Source organism: Pseudophryne corroboree, chromosome 3 (genome assembly GCF_028390025.1).
Source record: "Pseudophryne corroboree isolate aPseCor3 chromosome 3, aPseCor3.hap2, whole genome shotgun sequence".
Classification (NCBI taxonomy): Eukaryota; Metazoa; Chordata; class Amphibia; order Anura; family Myobatrachidae; genus Pseudophryne; species Pseudophryne corroboree.
The window spans coordinates 68046288-68063688 of record NC_086446.1 but is presented as its reverse complement, the minus strand read 5'-3'; the positions used below and the strand labels follow the sequence as shown (position 1 = coordinate 68063688).

Below are 17401 nucleotides of genomic sequence, written 5' to 3'. Positions count from 1 at the left end.
TGGGCCTGAAATGGAGGTCCATTAAGGTTCAAATTTCGGCCCTGTCATTTTTCTTCCAAAAAGAACTAGCTTCAGTCCCTGAAGTTCAGACGTTTGTGAAAGGGGTACTGTATATACAGCCTCCTTTTGTGCCTCCAGTGGCACCTTGGGATCTAAATGTAGTTTTTGGGTTCCAAAAGTCACATTGGTTTGAACCACTTAAATATGTGGAGTTAAAATATCTCACATGGAAAGTGGTCATGCTGTTGGCCCGGGCCTGGGCCAGGTGCGTGTCAGAATTGGCGGCTTTATCCTGTAAAAGCCCTCATCTGATTTTCCATTCGGACAGGGCGGAATTGAGGACTTGTCCTCAGTTTCTCCCTAAGGTGGTTTTCAGCGTTTCACCTGAATCAACCTATTGTGGTGCCTGCGGCTACTAGGGACTTGGAGGACTCCAAGTTGCTAGACGTTGTCAGAGCCCTGAAAATATAGGTTTCCAGGACGGCTGGAGTCAGAAAATCTGACTCGTTGTTTATTCTGTATGCACCCAACAAGCTGGGTGCTCCTGCTTCTAAGCAGACTATTGCTCGTTGGATTTGTAGTACAATTCAGCTTGCACATTCTGTGGCAGGCCTGCCACAGCCAAAATCTGTAAAAGCCCATTCCACAAGGAAGGTGGGCTCATCTTGGGCGGCTGCCCGAGGGGTCTCGGCTTTACAACTTTGCCGAGCAGCTACTTGGTCAGGAGCAAATACGTTTGTAAAATTCTACAAAATTGATACCCTGGCTGAGGAGGACCTGGAGTTCTCTCATTTGGTGCTGCAGAGTCATCCGCACTCTCCCGCCCGTTTGGGAGCTTTGGTATAATCCCCATGGTCCTTACGGAGTCCCCAGCATCCACTTAGGACGTTAGAGAAAATAAGAATTTACTTACCGATAATTCTATTTCTCGTAGTCCGTAGTGGATGCTGGGCGCCCATCCCAAGTGCGGATTGTCTGCAATACTGGTACATAGTTATTGTTACCAAAAAATCGGGTTATTGCTGTAGTGAGCCATCTTTTCTAGAGGCTCCTCTGTTATCATGCTGTTAACTGGGTTTAGATCACGAGTTATACGGTGTGATTGGTGTGGCTGGTATGAGTCTTACCCGGGATTCAAAATCCTTCCTTATTGTGTACGCTCGTCCGGGCACAGTATCCTAACTGAGGCTTGGAGGAGGGTCATAGGGGGAGGAGCCAGTGCACACCAGGTAGTTCTAAAGCTTTACTTTTGTGCCCAGTCTCCTGCCTGCGGAGCCGCTATTCCCCATGGTCCTTACGGAGTCCCCAGCATCCACTACGGACTACGAGAAATAGAATTATCGGTAAGTAAATTCTTATTTTTTTTTGGATTGGAATTAAAAGAATTGTGATCGTTTCCGCTGGCTGCTGTGCTCCGTACATTTATTGGGAGTGGTATACGAGGAAACAATGGGGGTCATTCCGACCCGATCGCTTGCTGCAGTTTATCGCAGCACAGCGATCGGGCCAGAACTGCGCATACGCCGGCACCACAGTGCTCCGGCACATGCCAGCCATTGTTGCCTAGCGATTGCCTCTGAGGCAGAGGCGGCCGCTGGGCGGGAGGGAGCTGGACGGCGGCGTGGTCTGGACAACGCAGGCGTGGCCGGACCGTTGGGGGGCGGGCCGCGGCGGCTGTGTGACGTCACACGTAGCCGCTGCGGCCCGGGGCAGTGAAGAGGTGCTCCCGGCCAGCCGCAGGAGCTGCGCTGGCCAGGAGTAACTCCTGAGATGCAAAAGCATCACCGTTGTGCGATGCTTTTGCATTTCTGCAGGGGGGGGGGGCACTGACATGCGGGGCGGACTAGCCCTGTGATGGGCGTTCCCCGCATGTCTGAGTACCTGATCGTAGCTGTGCTAAATTTAGCACAGCTACGATCAACTCGGAATGACCCCCAATATCCAAATGAGGAGAAGGGGACAAAGCTGTTCCAGGATAATGAAGACCCACCTGATATGTCTGCTTTATCTCCTGAGCTTGTGAGAGCTGTGCTGAGGTGCCGCCCACCTCCCCTGACAACATCTATATGGTGATACAGATGGAGCCCTGCTTATCTCTCCCTTTAATATTATTAATTGAGCCACGGCAGTCAGCCTTAATCCCCTGCTGTAATGACTTAGGGGGTCATTCCGAGTTGATCTCACGTAGCAACTTTTTGCTGCTCGTGCGATCAACTAGACGCCGCCTATGGGGGAGTGTATTTTAGCATAGCAAGGCTGCGATCACTTGTGCAGACCTGCTATGCTAAAAAAGTTTTGTGTAAAACAAGACTAGCCCTGGACATAGTTACCCTGTGCGATGGATCCAGCGATGAACGTCCCGGAATTGACGTCAGACATCCACCCTCCAAACGCCTGGAGACGCCAGCGTTCGGATCTCCACGCCCGGAAAACAGTGAGTTGACGCCCCGGAACGCCTTCCTCCTGTCAATCTTCTTGCAGTCGCTGCTGCGACCGCTTTCTTCATATGCGGTGTCACTTCCCGGTGAACCTGCGCAATTTGGCCGCCGCACATGTGCAGTTCCGACCCATTCGCATCGCTGTGATGAACCGCAGCGTGCGAACAGGTCGGAATGACCTCCTTGATCCCCTGCTGTGTTGTTCTCTCTGTATTGTACTGCAGCTGAGAACAATAGATGAAGGGCTTATGCTAATAAGCCTTGGTGCACCTAGGCGCAGCAGAGAAGGTTAGATGTCTAAACAGATACATAGAACATAGAATGTGGTGGCAGATAAGAACGACTTGGCCCATCTAGTAGGCCCATGTACACACACACACACACACACACACACACACACACACACACACACACTAGCGTTCATTTTTGTTGGGAGACAATTAACCTACCAGTATATGTTTGTGGTGTGGGAGGAAACCCACTCAAGCACGGGGAGAACATACAAACTGCACACAGTTAGGATCGTGGTGGCAAATGAACCCACGACATCAGTACTGTGAGGCAGTAATGCTAACCATTACACCAGGCATGTCCAAACTGCGTCCCTCCAGCTGTTGTGAAACTACATATCCCAGCATGCCCTGACACAGTTTTGCTGTCAGAGAATGCTAAAGCTGTGTCAGGGCATGCTGGGATGTGTAGTTTCTCAACAGCTGGAGGGCCGCAGTTTGGACATGCCTGCATTACTCCAACCAAAGCAAGACTTGTAATGGGCCTTACATGTGTAACCTGTAAGTGCACTGCTTGGGGGGCATCCCCAGGGAAATCACTACTATTTTAGGGGTGCGTTAACCACCATATAATATTCTGCACACTGAATACTACCCAAATATTTAAAGTGTATTACACAGGAATTTTGGGCCAAATGTAAAGGGCTCCATACACTTATACGACATGACGGTCTGTCATGTCATATAAGATTTTCTCCAACCTCCCGGCAGCTTCCCCGTTGGCAGGATAGTATTAGATATATCGTATGCAGTTTTTTTTTTTGCATACAATGTATCTTTTACTTTCCCATCCATTTAATGTGGGATCCGACATATCACGAGTGCAGCACTTGTGATATGTCGGATCTAGGGGGATCCGATCCAATGCACACGGGAACGCTCATCGGATCTGATCAGGGGAAAAGCACACCGAAAATGCCCCATTTCACCCAATAAATCGGGCCGAATGCCCGAATTGGGCATTATCGGTCTAGTGCATGGGGCCCTAAATAGAGTGAGAGTTTCAAAAAGTTAGACATTTGGTAAGGTTTTGCAGTTTTTTTTTTAAAGTGGCAATCATTTACACAGCTAGATCAAACTGGTAAATGATTGCCATTTTAAAGAAAACCTGGAAAACCTTACCAAATCTCTCACTTTTTGAAACTCTCATTCTATTACATTTGGCCCTTTGTGTGTTTTCTTTTTTTGTTTGGCATATTTCTCATCTCGCTACATCGAGGTTCAAAGAAGGGGAACAAACCTCCATCAATAACCCCAAGGGAAGTAACATTAATGTATACTCTAAGCGCCACTGTACAACGATATAGCCTTTTTGTTCATGTTGTTTGTGGAATTGTTGGTGTGTTTATTTATTTTGTTGGATATAGGGGGTTATTCCAAGTTGATTGCTCGCTGACGATTGTCGTAGCGCAGTGATCAGGCAAAAAAAAAAAAAGTCAAAACTGCGTATGCACCGCAATGCGCAGGCGCATCGTATGGGTACAAAGAGGATTGGTGCTGGGCGATGGATTTAGCGAAGAATCCATTCGCACAGCCGAACGCAAGGTGATTGACAGAAAGAGGGCATTTATGGGTGTCAACTGACCGTTTTCTGGGAGTGTTTGGGAAAATGCAGGCGTGTCCAGGCGTTTGCAGGGCGGGTGTCTGACGTCAAATCCGGCACCAAAAAGACTGAAGTGATCGCAAGAGCTGAGTAAGTCCAGAGCTACTCAGAAACTGCACAAAATGTTTTTGCTGCACTCGGCTGCAAAGCGAAAATACACTCCCCCGTGGGCGGTAACTATGCGTTTGCATGGCTGTTAAACGTAGCTAGCGAGCGATCAACTCGAAATGACCCCCATAGGCTACTGGAGTTGCTCAGTAAGATAGTGCTATTTGTTCTTATGCCACCAATATGAATGGTCAGAACATAGAATAACAACAATTAAACACAGTGCACACTGTTGTATAGACTGACACTGCCATACATCCCAGAATAATGGTTAATATCTCAAATTATGGAAAGAACGATCCAATAGGAGATAAACACCTTCCTCAAAAGATAACATTTTATTGTAATAGTGTCTTAAAAAATCCAAAACAGTAAGTAGCAAACGTACATTACAGGAGATAAAAGATTATAAGCACTTATCTGTCCATAGAGGGTTCCTACGTACAGGATAACAGTCCAGAACCAACGCGTTTCGTCTATGGAGAAAATGTCATCATACACACACACACACACACACACACACACACACACACACACACACACACACACACACACACATATATACATAAATATATACATACATTACATCAGAGTTTCCCATACTCCACCATTATAGACCAGGTTTTAAGGATATCCATGCTTAAACCCACATGGTTAAATCTAATTGACTGAGTTACTAATTATGTCACCTGTGCTTAAACATGAATCTCCTTGAAACCTGGGACAATAATGGTGGAGTTTGGAAAACTCTGCATTATACTCAAGTGTACCAGGTGAACCATCTAGGCTGGTTGTTCATTAAATTGGTTCCCAAGGCACTTTAACAGTCCAGGTTGTAAGGCAATACGTGGTTGAACAGAAATTAAATAAGATGGTAGAGCAATTTAAACATGCTTGGGATAGGCATATGAATATCCTTACAAAGAATTAAGGTTCAAAAAGGGTTGAGATTACTTAAAGGATAAAAAAAAAGGGGCAGACTAGATGGGCCAAGTGGTTCTTATCTGCCGTCAAATTCTATGGGGTAAATTTACTAAGATGGGAGTTCTATTTAAGATGGCATGTTGCCCATAGCAACCAATCAGATTCTACTTCTCATTTATCTAGCACCTTCTAGAAGATAATTCCTGGAATCTGATTGGTTGCTATGGGCAACATCCCATCTTAAATAGAACTCCCATCTTAGTAAATTTACCCCTATGTTTCTGTGACTGATGTACTATTTAGGGGTGGTATTCAGTATACTGGTTGTTGGGATCCCGGCGCACAGTATACCGGCGCCGGAATCCCGACAACCGGCATACCGACACCTTTTCTCCCTCTTGGGGGTCCACGAGGGAGAATAGACATCGTGGCGAGCGCAGCGAGCCCACAAGGGGCTCATTTGCGCTCGCCCCACTCTCGGCAAGCCGGCGGTCGGGATCCCGGCGCCGGTATGTTGGCCGCCGGGGACCCGGCCTCTGGCAACTCATACCACACCCCTATTTAGGTCATGCAAACAAACACAGTGGTAACTGCTCAATCACTCTGGAGATACTTATCAGGTGCTTGAAAAGAGGAGCGGTGTTTGCTGTGTACTATTTAAGTCACCTGAGATCAAGCATGGATATACTTGAAACCTGGAACGTTAGGGTGCCTTGAGGAGAGTTTTAACAAATCTAATCTAGGCCACTGTCTCACTATCCCAGTCTTTAGGGAATCCTGACAGTGCATGTTTTCCAGATCTCCTCACAGAGCCACAAGTGAAATAATTAACACCACCGACACTCTAGCATAGAGTATTTAAAACATGCAGTGTTAGGGTGCCCTGAGGAGAGAGGTTAAGGAACACTGGGAGTGATGTGTGAAAAAAGTTCTAACGGACGTTATGTGGCTGGGGGCGTATCACCACATTATCGTGGTGATACGCCCGCACCCGCCATCAAAATGTATGATTTAGGCCCCCACCGATGTGGGAGGGCGGTATCTTACCTGTCTTGTGATAGCGCACCTTCCACATCGGCTCGGCTGGTCTCGGCGCCGCAGTGTGTGCGCACGCGCCCTTCTCCGCTGCTTCCAGACTGCACCGATGGCGGCCCCCGGCTCATGCGCAGTTAGGCTGTGTGGGACATCTGAATAATGTCCATGTACAATAAAGTTTAAAAATATATACACTGCTCAAAAAAATAAAGGGAACACTTAGACAACACAATGTAACTCCAAGTCAATCACACTTCTGTGAAATCAAACTGTCCACTTAGGAAGCAACACTGATTGACAATCAATTTCACATGCTATTGTGCACATGGAATAGACAACAGGTGGAAATTATAGGCAATTAGCAAGACACCCCCAATAAAGGAGTTGTTCTGCAGGTGGTGACCACAGACCACTTCTCAGCTCCTATGCTTTCTGGCTGATGTTGTGGTTACTTTTGAAAGCTGGCGGTGCTTTCACTCTAGTGGTAGCATGAGACGGAGTCTATAACCCACACAAGTGGCTCAGGTAGTGCAGCTCATCCAGGATGACACATCAATGCGAGCTGTGGCAAGGTTTGCTGTGTCTGTCAGCGTAGTGTCCAGAGCATGGAGGCGCTACCAGGAGACAGGCCAGTACATCAGGAGACGTGGAGGAGGTCGTAGGAGGGCAACAACCCAGCAGCAGGACCGCTACGTCCGCCTTTGTGCAAGGAGGAACAGGAGGAGCACTGCCAGAGCCCTGCAAAATGACCTCCAGCAAGCCACAAATGTGCATGTGTCTACTCAAACGATCAGAAACAGACTCCATGAGGGTGGTATGAGGGCCCGACATCCACAGGTGGGGGTTGTGCTTTCAGCCCAACACCGTGCAGGACCTTTGGCATTTGCCAGAGAACACCAAGATTGGCAAATTCGCCACTGGCACCCTGTGCTCTTCACAAATGAAAGCAGGTTCTCACTGAGCACATGTGACAGACTTGACAGAGTCTGGAGACGCCAAGGAGAACATTCTGCTGCCTGCAACATCCTCCAGCATGACCGGTTTGGCAGTGGGTCAGTAATGGTGTGGGGTGGCATTTCTTTGGGGGGCCGCACAGCCCTCCATGTGCTCGCCAGAGGTAGCCTGACTGCCATTTCGTACCGAGATGAGATCCTCAGACCCCTTGTGAGACCAGATGCTGGTGCGGTTGGCCCTGGGTTCCTCCTAACGCAAGACAATGCTAGACCTCATGTGGCTGCAGTGTGTCAGCAGTTCCTGCAAGACGAAGGCATTGATGCTATGGACTGGCCCGCCCGTTCCCCAGACCTGAATCCAATTGAGCACATCTGGGACATCATGTCTCGCTCCATCCACCAATGCCACGTTGCACCACAGACTGTGCAGGAGTTGGCGGATGCTTTTGTCCAGGTCTGGGAGGAGATCCCTCCCTCAGGAGACCATCCGCCACGTCATCAGGAGCATCCCCAGGCGTTGTAGGGAGGTCATACAGGCACGTGGAGGCCACACACACTACTGAGCCTCATTTTGACTTGTTTTAAGGACATTACATCAAAGTTGGATCAGCCTGTAGTGTGTTTTTCCAATTTTAATTTTGAGTGTGACTCCAAATCCAGACCTCCATGGGTTAATAAATTTGATTTCTCTATCGTCCTTGTGGATGCTGGGGTTCCTGAAAGGACCATGGGGAATAGCGGCTCCGCAGGAGACAGGGCACAAAAAGTAAAGCTTTCCGATCAGGTGGTGTGCACTGGCTCCTCCCCCTATGACCCTCCTCCAGACTCCAGTTAGATTTTTGTGCCCGGCCGAGAAGGGTGCAATCTAGGTGGCTCTCCTAAAGAGCTGCTTAGAGAAAGTTTAGCTTAGGTTTTTTATTTTACAGTGAGTCCTGCTGGCAACAGGATCACTGCAACGAGGGACTTAGGGGAGAAGGAGTGAACTCACCTGCGTGCAGGATGGATTGGCTTCTTGGCTACTGGACATCAGCTCCAGAGGGACGATCACAGGTACAGCCTGGATGGTCACCGGAGCCGCGCCGCCGGCCCCCTTGCAGATGCTGAAGTAAGAAGAGGTCCAGAATCGGCGGCTGAAGACTCCTGCAGTCTTCTAAAGGTAGCGCACAGCACTGCAGCTGTGCGCCATTTTCCTCTCAGCACACTTCACACGGCAGTCACTGAGGGTGCAGGGCGCTGGGAGGGGGGCGCCCTGGGAGGCAAATGAAAACCTTTTTTGGCGAAAAATACCTCACATATAGCCCCCAGAGGCTATATGGAGATATTTAACCCCTGCCAAGATTCACTAAATAGCGGGAGACGAGCCCGCCGAAAAAGGGGCGGGGCCTATCTCCTCAGCACACAGCGCCATTTTCTCTCACAGAAAGCCTGGAGAGAAGGCTCCCAGGCTCTCCCCTGCACTGCACTACAGAAACAGGGTTAAAACAGAGAGGGGGGGGCACTGATTTTGGCGATATTGAGATATATATAAAGATGCTATAAGGGAAAACACTTATATAAGGTTGTCCCTATATAATTATAGCGTTTTTGGTGTGTGCTGGCAAACTCTCCCTCTGTCTCCCCAAAGGGCTAGTGTGGGTCCTGTCCTCTGTCAGAGCATTCCCGGTGTGTGTGCTGTGTGTCGGTACGTGTGTGTCGACATGTATGAGGACGATGTTGGTGAGGAGGCGGAGAAATTGCCTGTAATGGTGATGTCACTCTCTAGGGAGTCGACACCGGAATGGATGGCTTATTTAGGGAATTACGTGAGAATGTCAACACGCTGCAAGGTCGGTTGACGACGTGAGACGGCCGACAAACTATTAGTACCGGTCCAGGCGTCTCAGAAACACCGTCAGGGGCGTTAAAAACGCCCATTTACCTCAGTCGGTCGACACAGACACAGACACGGACACTGAATCCAGTGTCGACGGTGAATAAACAAACGTATTTCTCATTAGGGCCACACGTTAAGGGCAATGAAGGAGGTGTTGCATATTTCTGATACTACAAGTACCACAAAAAAGGGTATTATGTGGGAGTGAAAAAACTACCTGTAGTTTTTCCTGAATCAGATAAAATAAAATGAAGTGTGTGATGATGCGTGGGGTTACCCCGATAGCAAATATTGGCGTTATACCCTTTCCCGCCAGAAATTAGGGCGCGTTGGGAAACACCCCTTAGGGTGATAAGGCGCTCACACGCTTATCAAGTGGCGTTACCGTCTCCAGATACGGCCGCCCTCAAGGAGCCAGCTGATAGGAAGCTGGAAAGATATCCTAAAAAGTATATACACACATACGGTGGTTATACTGCGACCAGCGATCGCCATCAGCCTGGAGATGCAGTGCTGGGTTGGCTTGGTCGGATTCCCTGACTGAAAATATTTTATTCATATAGAGCATTTAATAGGATGCATTCTATATATATGTACGTGAGATGCACAGAGGGATATTTGCTCTCTGGCATCAAGATAAGTACGTTGTCCATATCACCCAGAAGATGTCATGGACACGACAGTGGTCAGGTGATACAGATCCCATACGGCACATGGAAGTATTGCCGTATAAAGGGAAGGAGTTAGTTGGGGTCGGTCCATCGGACCTGGGGACCACGGCAACAGCTGGGAAATCCAACCTTTTTACCCCAAGTTACATCTCAGCTGAAAAAGACACCGTCTTTTCAGCCTCAATCCTTCCTTTCCCATGAGGGCATGCAGGCAAAAGGCCAGTCATATCTGCCCAGACATAGAGGTAAGGGAAGTAGACTGCAGCAGGCAGCCCCTTCCCAGGAAAAGAAGCCCTCCACCGCGTCTGCCAAGTCCTCAGCATGACGCTGGGGCCATGCAAGCGGACTCAAGGTGGGGGGGTAGTCTCAAGAGTCTCAGCGCGCAGTGGGATCACTCGCAGGTTGACCCCTAGATAGTACAAGTATTATCCCAGGGGTACAGATTGGAGAGTCGAGACATCTTCTCCTCGCAGGTTTCTGAAGTCTGCTTTACCAACGGCTCCCTCCGACAGGGAGGCAGCATTGGAAACAATTCACAAGCTGTATATCCAGCAGGTGATAATCAAAGTACCCCTCCTACAACAAGGAAAAGGGTATTATTTTTCCACACTATATTGTGGTACTGAAGCCAGACGGCTTGGTGAGACATAGTCTAAACTGAAATCTTTGAACACTTACATAAAAGGTTCAAATCGAGATGGAGTCACTCAGAGCAGTGATAGCGAACCGGAAAAAAGGGGACTATATGGTGTCCCTGGACATCAAGGATTACCTCCATGTCCAAATTTGCCCTTCTCAACAAGGGTACCTCTGGTTCGTGGTACAGAACTGTCAATATCAGTTTCAGACGATGCCGTTTGAATTATCCACGGCACCCCGGGCCTTTTACCAAGGTAATGGCCGAAAAGATGTTTCTTCAAAGAAAAAAGGCATCTAAATTATCCCTTACTTGGACGATATCCTGAAAAGGGCAAGTTCCAGAGAACAGTTGGAGGTCGGAAGAGCACTATCTAAAGTAGTTCTACGACAGCACGACTGGATTCTAAATATTCCAAGAATCGCAGCTGTTTTCCGACGATACGTCTGCTGTTCCTAGGAATGATTCTGGGCATAGTCCAGAAAAAGGTGTTCCTCCGGGAGGAAAAAGCCAAGGAGTTATTCGACCTAGTCAGAAACCTCCTAAAACCAGGCCAAGTATCAGTGCATCAATGCACAGGAGTCCTGGGAAAAATTGTGGCTTCTTACGAAGCGATTCCATTCGGCAGATCTCAGGGGATTTGCTGGACGAATGGTCCGGATCGCATTTTCAGATGCATCAGCGGATAATCCTGTCTCCAAGGACAAGGGTGTCTCTTCTGTGGGGGCTGCAGAGTGCTCATCTTTTAGAGGGCAGCACACTCAGCATTCAGGACTGTGTTCTGGGGACCACGGATACCAGCCTGAGAGGCTGGGGAGTAGTCACACAGGGAAAAAATTTCCAAGGAAGTGTGGTCAAGTCTGGAGACTTCTCTCCACATGAATATACTGGAGCTAAGGGCAATTTACAATGCTCTGAGCCTAGGAAGACTCCTGCTTCAAAGTCAACCGGTGCTGATCCAGTAGGACATCATCATGGCGGTCGCCCACGTTATCAGACGGGGCGACACAAGAAGCAGGAGGGCAATGACAGCAAGGATTCTTCGCTGGGCGGAAAATCATGTGATAACACTGTCAGCAGTGTTCATTCCGGGAGTGGGCAACTGGGAAGATTTCCTCAGCATAAATGAATTCCACCCGGAAAAGTGGAAACTTAATCTGGAAGTTTCCACATGATTGTAAACCGTTGGGAAAGACCAAAGGTGGTTATGATGGCGTCCCACCTGAAGCGCCAGGTCAAGAGACACTCAGGCAATAGCTGGGACGCTCTGGTAACACCGTCGGTGTACCAGTCGGTGTATGTGTTCCATCCTCTGCTTTTCATACCCAATGTATTGAAAATGATAGGAAGGAGAGGAGTAAGAACTATACTCGTGGCTCCGGTTTGGCCAAGAAGGACTTGGTTCCCGGAACTTCAAGAGATACTAAGAAGGGTCTTGATTCGGCAAGAACCGTGTCTGTTCCGGGACTTACCGCAGCTGCGTTGACGCCAAGGCGGGTGAACGCCGGATCCTAAGGGAAAGAGGCATTCCGGAAGAGGTCATCCCTACCCTGGTCAGAGCCAGGAAGGAGGTGACCGCACAACATTATCACCACTTAGGTGAAAATATGTGCCAGGGTGTGAGTCCAAGAAGGCTCCACGGAAGAATTTCAACTAGGTTAATTTCTACATTTCCTGCAAACAGGAGTGTCTATGGGTCTCAAATTGGGTCCATTAAGGTTCAAATTTCGGCCTGTTGATTTTCTTCCAGAAAGAAATTGGCTTCAGTTCCTGAAGTCCAGAAGTTGTTAAGGGAGTACTGCATATACAGCCCCTTTGATGTCTCCAGTGGCACTGGGCGATCTCAACGTAGTTTTGGGATTCCTAAAAAAATCACATTGGTTTAAACAACTCAAATCTGTGGATTTGATATATCTCACATGGAAAATGACCATGCTGTTGGTCCTGGCCTCGGCCAGGCGAGTGTCAGAATTGGCGGCTTTATCTCACAAAGCCATATCTGATTGTCCATTCGGACAGAGCAAAGCTGCGGACTCGTCCCCAGTTTCTCCTTAAGGTGGTGTCAGCGTTTCACCTGAACCAGCTTATTGTGGTACCTGCGGCTACTAGGGACTTGGAGGACTCCAAGTTGCTGGATGTTATCAAGGCCCTGAAAATATAGTTTCCAGGTTGGCTGGAGTCAGGAAATCTGACTTGCTGTTTATCCTGTATGCACCCAACAATGCTGGGTGCTTCTGCTTCTAAGCAGTCGATTGCTCGTGGGATTGGTAGCACAATTCAACTTGCACATTCTGTGGCAGGCCTGCCACAGTCTAAATCTGTTAAGGCCCATTCCACAAGGAAGGTGGGCTCATCTTGGGCGGCTGCCCGAGGGGTCTCGGCATTACAACTTTGCCGAGCAGCTACGTGGTCGGGGGAGAACACGTTTGTAAAATTCTACAAATTTGATACCCTGACAAAAGAGGACCTGGAGTTCTCTCATTCGGTGCTGCAGAGTCATCCGCACTCTCCCGCCCGTTTGGGAGCTTTGGTATAATCCCCATGGTCCTTTCAGGAACCCCAGCATCCACAAGGACGATAGAGAAAATAAGAATTTACTTACCGATAATTCTATTTCTCGGAGTCCGTAGTGGATGCTGGGCGCCCATCCCAAGTGCGGATTATCTGCAATACTTGTACATAGTTATTGCTAACTAAATCGGGTTATTGTTGTTGTGAGCCATCTTTTCAGAGGCTCCGCTGTTATCCTACTATTAACTGGGTTCAGATCACAGGTTGTACAGTGTGATTGGTGTGGCTGGTATGAGTCTTACCCGGGATTCAAAATTCCTCCCTTATTGTGTACGCTCGTCCGGGCACAGTACCTAACTGGAGTCTGGAGGAGGGTCATAGGGGGAGGAGCCAGTGCACACCACCTGATCGGAAAGCTTTACTTTTTGTGCCCTGTCTCCTGCGGAGCCGCTATTCCCCATGGTCCTTTCAGGAACCCCAGCATCCACTACGGACTCCGAGAAATAGAATTATCGGTAAGTAAATTCTTATTTTCCATTGATAATTTTTGTGTGATTTTGTTGTCAGCACATTCAACTATGTAAAGAACAAAGTATTTAATAAGAATATTTCATTCATTCAGATCTAGGATGTGTTGTTTAAGTGTTCCCTTTATTTTTTTGAGTAGTATATATATATATATATATATATATATATATATATATATATATATATATATATATATATATATATATATATATATATATATATATACATACATATACTAAGTGAGTGCACATTTTGCACACATCGCCAGGCTGGGGGAGGTGAACAGGAGCATCGCGGTTACCAGACGAAGACTGCCAACAGAGGCAATCATACATTGCCTCTGCCCTTCGTCTGTCATTCACCACTGCGGGGAATTGGTAAGCGGCTGGGACGCGTGGCTGTCACTGCACATGGTGTTAACACGCCGTTCATACATTACTGGAAAGCGGTAAATGCAGCCTTTAAGTGTGCTGTGGTCAGCAGAAAACAACAGCGCACTTTCATACATCTGCCCCACTGATCCCTGTACACAGGTGCTAACGCATTTACCGACACTGCCTGTATCTGACAGGTATACATTAATGGTCACAACCCATCAGAAAACATTCTATATGCAGTTATAGCCAAATATCACAACACATTTTATTGGCTTATAGCCCCAAAAATGTCAGATGTCTGTAAACCCCCAACTTTTTGTGCCTGATTTTTCTTACTCGTGAACTTTTATGTGACTTTTCATACTTTGGGGTAAATTTACTAAGAATCGTATTTTCCCGTTTGAGGTCAAAGTTCAATCACGAATGACATCGAAAGTGTAAATATGCAACTTTTTGAATTGATTACGACTAATTTACTAAGCTGCCGTATTCTGCATTTTCGGTTTTTCCGATGTCGATGTCATTCGTTTTTTTAGGCAGTGTTTTACGTGAGTGACTTGTAAAACACTGCCGACTTTAATACAATGAATCTCGGCCGTATCTGAGAGATCCGTGCAGGGCTTCATTGTGCACCTTGTTAAAAAAAAAAAAAAAAAATGTTTAAACTTAAAAAAAAAAATTGCGTGGGGTCTCCCCTCCTTAACCAAACCAGCCTCGGGCTCTTTGAGCCGGCCCTGGTTGCAAAAATATGGGAAAAAAATTGACAGGGGTTCCCCCATATTTAAGCAACCAGCACCGGGCTCTGCGCCTGGTCCTGGTTCCAAAAATACGGGGGACAAAAAGCGTAGGGGTCCCCCGTATTTTTGAAACCAGCACCGGGCTCCACTAGCTGGACAGATAATGCCACAGCCGGGGGTCACTTTTATACAGTGCCTTGCGGCCGTGGCATCAAATATCCAACTAGTCACCCCTGGCCGGGGTACCCTTGGGGAGTGGGGACCCCTTCAATCAAGGGGTCCCCCCCCCCACCAGCCACCCAAGGATGGGGGTGAAGCCCGAGGCTGTCCCCCCCATCCAATGGGCTGCGGATGGGGGGCTGATAGCCTTTGTTGAAAGTAATGAATATTGTTTTTAGTAGCAGTACTACAAGTCCCAGCAAGCCTCCCCCGCAAGCTGGTACTTGGAGAACCACAAGTACCAGCAGGCGGCGGAAAACCGGGCCCGCTGGTACCTGTAGTACTACTACTAAAAAAATACCCCAATAAAGACAATACACACACACCTTGAAAGTATAACTTTAATACATACATACACACCACCATATACACATACTTACCTTACGTTCACACGAGGGTCGGTCCTCTTCTCCAGTAGAATCCATGGTGTACCTGTTGAAAAAATCCTACTCGCCAAATCCAATGTAGAGGGCTCCTCGGATAATCCATTTGGAATCCACGTACTTGAAAAAATAAAAAAACGGGACACCCGACCACGAACTGAAAGGGGACCCATGTTTTCACATGGGACCCCTTTCCCCGAATGCCAGAAACCCCCTCTGACTGATGTCTAAGTGGGTTTCTTCAGCCAATCAGGGATCGCCACGTTGTGGCACCCTCCTGATCGGCTGTGTGCTCCTGTACTGTCTGACAGGCGGCACACGGCAGTGTTACAATGTAGCGCCTATGCGCTCCATTGTAACCAATGGTGGGAACTTTCAGGTCAGCGGTTGACCGAAAGTGACCTCACCGCTGCCCTCTACACTGGATTTGGTGAGTAGGATTTTTTCAACAGGTACACCATGGATTCTACTGGAGAAGAGGACCGACCCTCGTGTGAACATAAGGTAAGTATGTGTATATGGTGGTGTGTATGTATGTATTAAAGTTATACTTTCAAGGTGTGTGTGTATTGTCTTTATTGGGGTATTTTTTTAGTAGTAGTACTACAGGTACCAGCGGGCCCGGTTTTCCGCCGCATGCTGGTACTTGTGGTTCTCCAAGTACCAGCTTGCGGGGGAGGCTTGCTGGGACTTGTAGTACTGCTACTAAAAACAATATTCATTACTTTCAACAAAGGCTATCAGCCCCCCATCCGCAGCCCATTGGATGGGGGGGACAGCCTCGGGCTTCACCCCTGGCCCTTGGGTGGCTGGGGGGGGGGGGGGGGGACCCCTTGATTGAAGGGGTCCCCACTCCCCCAGGGTACCCCGGCCAGGGGTGACTAGTTGGATATTTGATGCCACGGCCGCAAGGCACTGTATAAAAGTGACCCCCGGCTGTGGCATTATCTGTCCAGCTAGTGGAGCCCGGTGCTGGTTTAAAAAATACGGGGGACCCCTACGCTTTTTGTCCCCCGTATTTTTGGAACCAGGACCAGGCGCAGAGCCCGGTGCTGGTTGCTTAAATATGGGGGAACCCCTGTCAATTTTTTTCCCATATTTTTGCAACCAGGGCCGGCTCAAAGAGCCCGAGGCTGGTTTGGTTAAGGAGGGGGGACCCCACGCAATTTTTTTTTAAAAAATTATAACATTTCCCACCCCTTCCCACTGATAAACATGCACGGATCTCATGGATCCGTGCATGCCTATACAAACACGGGATAAAAAAGCAGGTCTGGGTTTTTTTAGCACTTTTTCACGATTTGTATTTTAGCACGGCAGTGTTTGGCTATTGTCGGCAGTGTTTGTGTTTTGCACTTTTTAGTAAATGACCGATTTCTACCAAATTGCAGGCGTATTTGACCGATGGTGTATTGATTCGTGATTTTTTCCAAGGACTTCCAAAATATTACGAATGCCCTCATCACTGCCGTGATTTTTGCTTAGTAAATTACCGAGATGACACTTTGAAGAAAAAACGGCATCTCGGTCAAAATCGGGACCTTAGTAAATATACCCCTTTGTTTATATCTAAAACATTCCCCACATTTGGAGCACTGGAACGGTTTTTCTCCTGTGTGTATTCTGCGATGTTTGGAAAGACTGGAGTCAGCTGTAAAACATTTCCCACAATCAGAGCAAGAAAATGGCTTCTCTCCCATGTGGGACCGCAAATGAAGCATCAGTATGTCTTTCCTTCTGAAGCACTTCCCACATTCCGAGCACAAATACGGTCTCTCCCCACTGTGAATGGTTCGATGCTGTGTGAGCAGCGACGGTTGTGGAAAATACTTCCCACATTCAGAGCGGGAAAATGGCAGCTCCCCAGAACGTTCCGCCAGATGCTCACAAAGATCGGAGCTACCGTCAAAACATTTCCCACACACAGAACAAGCATGAGACGTTAAATGGCGCTTCAGGGCATTGCTATGTCTGAAGCATCTCCCCCACTCAGAGCAAGGATACGGATTATCTCCTGTGTGAATAGTCTGGTGTCGGACCAGGTGAGGTTTCTGCGTAAAACTTTTACCACACACAGAGCACGGAAACGGTCGCACCCCAGTGTGACTGTTCAT

General features: G+C 48.0%; 1 protein-coding gene across 1 annotated transcript in view; it reads right to left on the bottom strand.

Moving 5' to 3' along the window:
* The window catches only part of LOC135057168 (gastrula zinc finger protein XlCGF67.1-like), a 23600-nt gene extending 6199 nt beyond the window's left edge, over positions 1-17401 (bottom strand). Inside the window, exon 1 of the mRNA XM_063963066.1 lies at positions 16843-17401. Coding sequence (XP_063819136.1) covers positions 16843-17401 — 559 coding nt within the window. The remainder of the gene's footprint in view (positions 1-16842) is intronic.